The sequence below is a fragment of the Neodiprion lecontei genome, chromosome 5, assembly GCF_021901455.1.
Source record: "Neodiprion lecontei isolate iyNeoLeco1 chromosome 5, iyNeoLeco1.1, whole genome shotgun sequence".
Classification (NCBI taxonomy): Eukaryota; Metazoa; Arthropoda; class Insecta; order Hymenoptera; family Diprionidae; genus Neodiprion; species Neodiprion lecontei.
The window spans coordinates 15,213,375-15,224,316 of NC_060264.1; the positions used below are offsets into that span (position 1 = coordinate 15,213,375).

The 10,942-nt window shown below is 42.4% G+C and overlaps 1 protein-coding gene across 1 annotated transcript; it reads left to right on the plus strand.

Annotated features, from left to right (window-relative positions):
- Positions 1–5,123: 5,123 nt before the first annotated feature.
- Positions 5,124–10,339, plus strand: LOC107218924. Its single transcript, XM_046739353.1, has 4 exons — positions 5,124–5,250; positions 5,356–5,762; positions 6,474–7,923; positions 8,121–10,339. Exons 1-4 carry the CDS (start codon positions 5,124–5,126, stop codon positions 10,337–10,339), a joined length of 4,203 nt encoding a protein of 1,400 aa, XP_046595309.1.
- The last annotated feature ends 603 nt before the right edge of the window (positions 10,340–10,942 follow it).

A 10,942-nucleotide genomic window follows, 5' to 3' on the forward strand; every position in this document is an offset into this window, starting at 1 on the left:
ATGCGGCTGCTTCGACCCTGAACGCATGTGGGCTGACAAACAATGCGTTCGACAAGTTTCGACTTGACAGCGAGCGGTCCGGGACCGTGAGAAAGAGCTTCTTTGACCCTGAAGGATTCTCGGAATCGTCCGACGAAAACAATACTCGGAATCGTCTGACGAGTTTCGACTCGACGGTGAGCGACCTGCGGACAACGGATTGCGATGCGACGTCGAATTCTGGAAGGTTCTAACGTACAATCGAAGACACATCATTTCGGTAGCTTCTAGAAGTTTTTCAAGGATTCTGTGTGCCTGGTGGGAGGAATACGGCTATAAAAGGCTGGATTTCAGGTCAGAAAGACAGTCTTGCATCTTCAGCTCTAATGAAGAGAACTCCAAATAAAGCAGAACTAAAACAGCGAATCGATCTGTTCTTAAAAAATATTCACCACTTGAAAACCATTATAAACCAGAAGTTAGAATTCAACAAATTGACAAAAAAGTTCGCAAATCTGAATTTATCAAGAAACACGTAACTGCTAAACATTAGAAAAAAAAAATACATTTCAAAAAACTGAACAAAGTTGCAAGCATGAACGAATTTCTACCGACGAAGAAATTGACGGAGCTAGAAATTTTCAAAATCTACAAAGTCACCAACATTCGACGAGTCCAAACGAGGTTTGGACAGCGTGTCGTCACAGATTAAAACGAAGAATTCAGCGTATTCTTACCGGCCCGGATTGTGTGACTGCTGAACGAGGACGAGACCCAATACCAGAAATCGGTGCAGACGATGGAGGAGGAGCGGTTGCTCTTGCAGTATCTGGGCGGCCAGTATGGTCAAATTGAATTCAAAGATGCGTCAACTCTAGCTCAATTTGTACACCGTACCCGGACAACGTGTGCAGCGTCTCCTTACCAGCACGGACCGTGCGACCACTAAACGTGATCAAGAACCAATTTCAAAAACTTGACAAAAAAAACTGTCGAAAAAGTTTCCAAGTATTCTACGTTCCATAACGTTTGAGAAAATTGTATAAACATTTTCACTTTAATTTTTTTTTTTGCTGTACATTAACTAGATATACTACTACCACTACCACTACGTTGCATGCTGTTGTTTACAGCTCTCTGAAACATATAATAGTTTTGGAAATTTAAGATATGATGTATCACTCACGCACACAAAAGTATTTATCAAATTTGTTCTAAAAGTTGTGGAATGATATTTTAGAAACGAAAGACATGTATGTATCACAAAGGTTTCAAGGTTTTCGTTGTTAAAAAGAAAAAAAAGGAAAATAAATTTTTTCTAAAAGTTGTGAAATTACATAAAAATTTATCTTACATTTTTTGAAACAGAAAATCCCCTTCTTCATTACGTACCAGGCGGGCACACCCGCCTGGTAAGCGATAACGTCATTCCGAGGGTTGTTATCGTCATTACGGTCACCGTTCGCCATGTGCACGCTCATTGCCAACCTTACTGATTGTACCAGAGAATCGTAAGGTATTTCGAATATCCACTCCATAGGCACCCGCAGATGTTGTAAAATGTTTGCGTACTCCATTTTTGTTCCTAAAAATAATCTGAAAACAAAGCGCACACACGTTGAATTATTCGTATCCACTCAAGTAAAATCGAAAATTGTTGTACACTCAAGATAAAAAAACTGTATAAGTGCACTGATTTCAATCACCCACTTTGACGGTTTGCAAGCTCAACTGTTAATGAATTCATCACACGGACGGAGCACCCCACTCTTCGTACAGCTTCTTCATATGTTTTAGGTTCACGATGAAACTAATACCAAATCATGAAGTGGTTGACACTTGTCGGTTACGTTTGCAGGATATATCTTTCTCACTTTGTCCTACTGCACTAGTGCGTAGATCTCGAAATCGTGAAACTGACACCGTGGGGCGAAGTAAAACATCCCCGTAACGCTCCTGGAGAACGATATCTACTAAGCCTATAACAGTTCCATGTATAACTCTAGCGATTAGTTCACTCTTATAGCTCTCTCTCGTACATGAGGCGTGCGAAACTTTTTCGCCAAGTTCCAAGAACTGCCTCACGATCTTCCACGCGCTGCAGGTTCGTTCGAGTGATATCTTCAAATTTTTTTCGCTGAAGAATATTGCATACCGTTGTTCCCGAATTTTCGGCAATGTGTGAGTCACGTTGGTGTTTACCCATAAAAGAGACCGTGTCAGCGTAGAGCGGTAATTCTAGAGCAAGCTTCGCAACTCTATCTTCGTCAAGTGCGTGATCGACAGAAGAAGAAACATGGACTCCGAAAAGTGTTTGAAATTAATACAAATCATGGAAACGGCGTTCAAGATTTTATCTGAAAAATCGTCACCGGCAGAGATTGCAAAATGGATTCGATTCGAAACTCAAAATACCAGGCTGTTGAATAAAATCTTACGCGACAACGCCTCAACGATCGGAGAGAAGACAAGAATTTTGACTACAATTGGAATTCTGAAATCGTTGACAGTCGAATTTCAACAATTTCAAAAAGTAGGCGACGGATCACAAAGCCGACGAAGAAGCGATCGAGTACGGTGGGAAGATTTGGAGACAGCTTTCGAGAGCCGAATTCGAACGGGAGCCATTATCAATCTGCAGCATAAAGATTTGAACAGGTTTTTGGAAGATGCGAAAAACCTCATCGTTGCAAGACTGAAGAAAATGCTACGAAAAGTGGGAAGTTTAAAAGCAAACTGTGTCTTGTGTTATAAATTCAATATAACGAAAAACGCTGAACTTGTTGAACAAATGAAATATTTTAACACCAGAAACCAGATCATCCTCCAGCCAGCTGACATACACGGGTGGTTCGAAGAGAACGTAACGCAAAAAGTGTTGGCCAAGGTGGAAGATTTTCAAGAGAGAGACTCTGATTGGTCGCTGACTGAAATAATCAATTTCACTGTAAATATCAACAAGTACGTGCCACTCCGAGGCGGTGTGTTCACATACACACCACTACCCAAAGATATTTAAGATAAGAAGGCTGTCGTCAACATCCGCAACAGAGACGCGTATTGCTTCCTCTGGTCGGTCACCGCAGCCCTCTTTCCGACCAACAACAAAAATCCCAATAAAATTACTTCATATCCACATTTTAGCTCAGTGCTACAATATGACGGTTTGCATTTTTCAATGTCTTCAGACCAGATTCCAAAATTTGAGAAACTTAACAAACTTTCAATCAACGTTTATGTTATAGATAGTGCGGAAAAACAAAAGCGCAGTGAAATTGTACCCATTTATTTAAGCCGAAACAAGTCTTATAAACCTGCAATCCATCTTTTAGTAATAGAGACTGAAAACGACGATAACGATGATGATGATGGTATGGAAAATATTGAAAAGAATGTAACACATCATTTTGCATGGATTCGGAATTTATCGCGGTTGACAACTTCCCAAATTTCTAAACACGAGCGTCGTACTTAATTGTGCGATAAGTGTCTATCACACTTTCGATCTGAAAGGTGTTTGTTCAAGCACAAATCTTACTAGTAGAAGAGGACAAAATTCTCAAATTCAAAAATTTTCAACACAAAGAAACTGTTCCGTTCTGCGTTTACGCAGATCTAGAATGTTTACTGCAGCCCACACATGAAAGTTTTGTGGAAAAATGAACAATTTATCAGAAGCATCTTCCGTATAGTATAGCTTCCTATGTGCGTTGCGCGTTTGACGATTCGCTTTCAAAATTCGAAAGTAATCGCGGAGAAACTCGCATCCAATGGTTTGTGAATGAGTGAAAGGGATTGGCACATTCGTTGGAGGAATACTACAAGACTGTTATCCCGATAGAACCACTAAATTTCAATCAGATCAACGACTTGGATTCATAGGCGGTCTGTCATATTCGTGAAAAACCGTTTACACCCACAGACGTGAAACATCGGGATCACTGTCATTTCACGGGAAAGTACCGTGGTGCTGCTCACCGCAGCTGTAATCCAAATGACCAAAATTTGCCCACCATCCCAGTGATATTCCACAATCTGTCGGGTTACGATTCGCATTTTCTGATCAGAGCCCTGGCAACGTCATTCGAAGGTACTGTTAAACTATTACCTGTTGTTGAATCCACGCTGTAAATTAGCGGCATTCTTTTTCACGTTTTACAGTCTTTAACCCTAATCTCTGCGTGGAAATTTTAGTCACGTTTTAAGGTCATAAACTACTCAACTACTGGGAGTTCCCATCCCTTATGGACGAATTGCGTCGACTGATTTGCAAAAAAGGATACTCCTTACGCAGGTCTGCCACATCTGGCAGCCAGTCTTGCAATCTCGACAAATTCCCTACTTTCTACTCGTAAATACTTTTGCCTACCTACCAATACTCTAATCTTCACTTTTCGTTCCTTGTTTTTTTATGACGTGTATCCTAAAACGCCCGCACGTGCATCGCACATTGGGAATGTACGTTTCTGCTTCTGGCTCACGTGCTCACTTCCACTCCCAAGCAAAATTCATCCCTTCTCTCAAGGGACAATCCTACCCCTTTCAGTAGTTTTTTGGCCATCGGAACTTAGTTAATTTTTAAAACCTACCTTTAAGATCAGATTCGTTTCGACCAGCGCGAAGAGAAGACCAACGTACTCCAACTTCCACAACTTCTTCTCACTACCCCGCGTGAATCTCACACAACCGAACTCAACAGTGTATTCAATTTACTTCAAGTCTGTTGATAAATATATTTTTTGACTAAAACCTTATAACATTGAATCATCTTTGAGTCAAACCCAATTGTATCAAGGAAGCCAGTGCATCGAAAATCTTTCCCTATTGGTTTGACGAGGATTTACAATCCTCGTTGGTAAAAGATCTCTTACCACCATCGATGCCAAGCGTAAACATTTTGGTCCTTCGAGCCGGATAATTACAAAAACTAACGACTTTTTCAACGAAGTGTCATTGTTATCCAAGAACTATTGCCATAAAAAAGTCCACGTCGGAAAATCACCCACAACAACGGTAATTCATCGCCATTCAACGTAGCAGCCACGCAAACCTCAACAATCTGTAAGCTCGTTAATTTATCAAATCACCAATCGTCTCCCTTTCCTTCCTAAATTACCACGCAACTGTCAAATACTCCGTAAAAAATGCCAGAAACGCAAGGCTCTAGTGGAGATCGAGCAAGTGAACTCGTAGAATTGCATCAATCGCGAGGTCTAATGAAACGTCGACTTACGCACTTTGAAAAAATGCTCGTCGAAGAAACAGGAACAGGTGAATCGGATCGCGTGTATCTCAATAAACAATTCCAAACTCTTCAAGAACGTTGGAACAAATTTTCACCCATACAATAAAAAATAGAACGAAATAATCCTACAGATGTAAAACAAGATGAAGGTTTACACATGGAAGATAGATATTATCAAATCATCGCGAAGGTTAGCAATATATTGCCGAACTTGCAACGCGACACCTCGTCTACCACGACGGTATCAGATCCTCAAGCAAGCATCTCAGTACCCAGTTCTTCAAATGTTCCGGTGAGGTTACCACAAATCCAGCTAAGTAACTTCGACGGAAATCATGAAGACTGGGCGCCCTTTTACGACATGTTTACCGCGCTCATTCACGAGAACAAAGATCTAACTCTAGTTCAAAAATTTCAATATTTACGATCTGCACTTAAAGGAAGAGCTTTCAAAACCATAGAATCATTAGAAACAACCGGACAAAATCACGAGGATGCCCTAACAATGCTGAATAAAAAATATGATCGGAAACGGCAGGTAATTGAAAGACACTGGAATGCTCTTAGCGAATTTCCACGTGTCACAAAGGAATCATCCGGAGCTTTCGAAGAATTAGTGGATGCCTTTCGACAACATCTCCGAGCAATCGAAAATAAGGGTCAATCCGTAAATTCGTGGAGCATCCCCATAATTCATCTCATTCGGTCAAAAATCAACGTATCGTTAATGACAGAATGGGAGCTATCGACAAAAACTGACGAAGTTCAATCATACAACGATTTACTCGATTTCCTTGAAGCTCGAGCGAATTGCTCCGAACATACTTGGACCGCGCCAAAGACCACAACCTCGAACCCAAGGGCCATAAACTCTCGAAACTCTAAGCCAGGTACGGCGCATCGCGAACGACAGGGAACGCACCTCCGCGGTCAAAGTTTCGTTACAACGACGAACGCTTCTTCAACCAACCCAACGTGCCCCATATGCAACCAATCTCATAAAGTTTATGGTTGCGAGAACTTTTAAAAAATGACAACTCAAGAGCAGATCCAAGCTGTATCGAAGGCGGAACTGTGCATGAATTGTCTAGGAAGGCAACATTCAGCAAAAACCTGTTTGTCAGCGCGAAATTGCCAAACTTGTAACAAGAGACATCACTCTTTGTTATATGAAACTAAGCCAGCTACGAAATCTAACGAAACCTCAGCATGACTAGCTTCAGAAACCGAAGTATCACGAACTCCACAGCCCAGCTCTGCATCATCATCTAACACAGTCGCCGATCAATTGATTGCAACTGCGAAAATTCTTGTGTTAGATAACTCTGAACGACTCATATCGTGTAGAGCCGTTCTCGACACAGCTTCGTCGATTAATCTCATCACTGAAACCTTAGCAAACGAACTCAACTTGCCGAAAGGGACATGCTCCGTTCCCATCGGCGCTGTAGATGGTATGTCAACCATTTCTCACTACGTAATCCAAGCCACAATCCAATCTCGGATTACCGGATACAAGAAGACACTCGACTTCTTTATTGTTCCCCAAATTAGCTCACTCACACCTCCAGAACATGTGGATTGCTCCTCTATAGTGATCCCAAAAAACATTCGGATGGCTGATCCTGATTTTGACAAACCAGCTCCACTACAGATCTTGTTGAGCGCAGGTCCCTCTATGGCCACGCTCTCAATCGGGACAATCCGTCTCTCATCAACTCAGGACCCAGATCTTTATCTACAAAAAACCTTACTTGGTTGGGTCATCGTGGGTAATATCTCTTCCCATACAATAATCGATCAGCAAACAAGCAGCGCTACCTGCAACACGTTGAAACTACAGGAGGATATGAGCAGGTTCTGGGAGCTGGAAGAAGGCCCCACCACCAAATATCTCTCAGCAGAAGAACAAGCGTGTGACGATCATTTCACAAAACATGTATCTCGCAATCCTAGCCGACGTTACGTCGTAGCCCTACCGTTCAACGAAAAGAAAAACCAGCTCGGATTATCCAAAGATCTCGCTCTTCGACGTCTCCAAACTCTCGAACGACGCTTCGCTAAGGACGCTTATTTCAAACAGCAATATACCGAGGTCATTGAAGAGTATATAAATGTCGGACACATGACAAGGGTACAATCTAACGACGAAGAAGGATTTTATCTCCCACATCACGCTGTCATCAAGGAAACCAGTCAAACCACGAAGGTACGAGTAGTGTTTGATGGTTCCGCTAAATCAACCACAGGGATATCGCTGAACGAATGTCTCATGACTGGACCAACTATTCAAGACGATCTTCTTACCTTAATCCTACGTTTTCGACTTCACAATTACGTCTTAACAGGAGACATCGAGAAAATGTATAGGCAATGTCTTGTTCGACCGGAGGATAGGGAATATCTACGAATTCTCTGGAAGGAAAACGACGGTTTAATCGCTACGTTCGAGCATAACACTGTGACGTTCGGATTCACGTCAGCCCCATTTCTCGCAATAAGAACCATAGCTCAACTAGTTGAAGACGAAGGTCAGGACTTTCCAGCAGCATCCCAGGCCTTAAAAAATGCTCTGTATGTCGATGATCTGCTAACAGGTGCACCAACAATCGAAGAAACTATTAACTTGAGGAACGAAGTTGTCGCTCTACTGAAACGAGGAGGCTTCAACTTACGCCAATGCGCTTCGAACGACATACGTGTGTTAGAAGGCTTACCCCAACCAAAGTAAATCTACAACTTCTAGCCGGTGATGATCCGAATCTCAAAACTCTGGGCGTATTTTGGAATTCCGAAACAGATAATTTGATATACACCGTCAAACCTATAAACCTTTCATCGCGCTTTACAAAAAGGACAATCTTCTCCGAAACTGCGCGAATTTTCGATCTCTTAGGATTGGTAAATCCAGTCATTGTTCATGCTAAGCTGATAATGCAAGAACTTTGGCGAATGAAACTCGATTGGGACGAATCCATTCCTACATGGCTTCATACCAAATGGACCGAGTTCGCAGGGCAACTCAACCTGCTTAACCAATTGTCATTTCATCGAAACCTTCTTCATAAAAATGCGAAGGATATCCAAGTACATGGTTTTTGTGACGCTTCAGAAAAGGCTTATGGAGCCTGTATTCATCTCCGATCAGACAATGGTAACACCCAGGTATCCTTGTTCTGCGCCAAATCAAGAGTGGCCCCCATAAAAACGGTACAAACTATACCGAGACTCGAATTATGCGCAGCGCAATTAATCGTCGACTTGTACGAGAATATCAAATCAACTCTCTTGGTACTGATCAGTAAAACAATATTCTGGTCAGACTCGTCAATTACGTTAAACTGGTTAAATACATCTCCACATGTATTAAAAACCTTCGTGGCAAATCGAGTTGCAAGCATCCAATCACGAGCGAAGTCGGTAGAATGGAGACACGTCCGAACAAAGGACAATCCCGCCGATGCTTTATCTCGCGGACAATTACCGACCGAATTTACGAAAAACAGTCTTTGGATGCACGGTCCAGCCTGGCTGACAGAGGAAAAAACCCAATGGCCGTCGATTACACTGAACGTAGCACAGGAAATTCCAGAATTACGTAATGCAACCTGCCTTATCACCGCCGGAGGAGACTCGATGCTTGAACGATACAGTACGTTTACTGAACTACAAAGAGTCACCGCTTATTGTCTGCGATTTAAAAACCGAAGAACAGGTCCGCTCATAGTAGAAGAACTAAGAACAGCTACTCTACGGATTATCGCATGGATCCAAAGAATCTGCTTCGCATCTGAGCTACACGATCGGCAACGAGGTCGTCCAATTAATTCAAAGAGTTGTCTAACCCCTTTAGACCCTGGGATTGATGAAGACGGAGTCATAAGAGTCGGCGGTCGTTCAAATCATTCATCTCTCTCTTACAATCAGAAGCATCCCATAATTTTACCAAAAAACCACAAGATCACAGAACTCATTATCCGGAAGGAACACATCTCGGGCCTCCATGCAGGTACTCAGGCTACCCTGTACAACCTCCGAAAAAACTACTGGATCATCGATGGACGACGACAAATAAGCAACGTAATCCAACACTGTGTGACCTGTGCCAAACTGAATCCTCGTCCAATTAATTACAAAATGGGTCAACTGCCAAACGTCCGTGTATCAGAAGCTAGACCATTTATTCATTCAGGCGTAGATTATTGCGGTCCATTCTTCATCAAAGAAAAACGTGTACGAAATCAAAACAAGGTCAAGGCCTACATAGCTGTTTTCACGTGTTTAGCCACAAAGGCAGTTCACATAGAATTAGTGAGCGATCTTACCACCGATACCTTTATTGCCGCACTACGACGTTTTACCGCCAGACGCGGCCGCTGTAATTCTATATACTCAGACAATGGCACAAACTTTGTTGGGGCTAAAAACGAAATCCAGGAAATACAGACCCTAATACGTTCATCGGAGCATAACGAAAAGGTACAAAAATATCTATCAAAAAAGGAAATCACTTGGCACTTTAATCCTCCATATTCACCGCATTTTGGAGGAATCTGGGAAGCCATCGTCAAGTCGTTTAAACGGCATTTTTTGCGAGTAGTCGGCACTGAAACCCTCACTTTCGAACAACTGACTACTCTTGCAACCGAAATCGAAGCAATTCTTAATTCTCACCTATTGACTCCTCTATCCTCTGACATTAACGACCTTCTCCCTCTCACTCCTGCACATTTCCTGATTGGTAACACGATGACGAGTTCCCCCCAACAGAATTTCTCGGATATTCCACCCAACCGTCTCTCCATCTGGCAAAATATTCGAAGGATGAGACAGTCATTCTGGGATAGATGGCACAAGGAATATCTGTCGGAACTCAACGCCCATTACCGATGGACCACCTGGTGTCACGCCATCAAGAAAGGCTCCTTCATTCTCATCAGAGACGATAACCTTCCACCCATGCAGTGGCGCATGGACCGCGTAACAACAATCCATCCAGGAGCAGACGGCGTTATCCGCGTCGTCTCAATCAGAACAGCGAAAGGGGTCGTCGATCGGGCCGTAAAGAAATTGGTTCTATTACCAATTGATCCAGAAGCAGAGAACCTCTCTTAAACATATATCCGCACCAATGTTTGCAATCCAGACCTAATTTTAAGATGATAATTTTACCCAATAGATTATAACACTTATCTTTAATTAACTATACTTTAGCGAATTCAATTATCGGATTCATTCAATTTTGACCACAGTGTGCTCAACCCGGGGAGCATGTTGAATCCGCGCTGTAAATTAGCGGCATTCTTTTTCACGTTTTACAGTCTTTAATCCTCATCTCTGCGTGGACATTTTGGTCACGTTTTAAGGTCATAAAGTACTCAACTGCTGGAAGTTCCCATCTCTTATGGACGAATTGCGTCGTCTGATTTGCAAAAAAGGATACTCCTTACGCAGGTCTGCCACATCTGGCAGCCAGTCTTGCAATCTCGACAATTTCTCTACTTTCTACTTGTAAATACCTTTGCCTACCTACCAATCCTCTAATCTTCACTTTTCGTTCCTGGTTTTTTTATGACGTGTATCTTAAAACGCCCGCACGTGCATCGCACATTGGGAATGTACGTTTCTGCTTCTGGCTCACGTGCTCACTCCCACTCCCAAGCAAAATTCATCCCTTCTCTCAAGGGACAATCCTACCCCTTCCAGTAGTTTTTTGGC

Bases quoted from the DNA above. Each gene is read 5' to 3' on its own strand.
- LOC107218924 (XM_046739353.1), top strand. From the start codon at position 5,124: ATGCCAGAAACGCAAGGCTCTAGTGGAGATCGAGCAAGTGAACTCGTA. The intron at 5,251-5,355 runs GTGAATCGGATC...ATAATCCTACAG, and splicing joins CGTCGAAGAAACAGGAACAG to ATGTAAAACAAGATGAAGGT. The intron at 7,924-8,120 runs GTGTGTTAGAAG...TCGATCTCTTAG, and splicing joins ATGCGCTTCGAACGACATAC to GATTGGTAAATCCAGTCATT.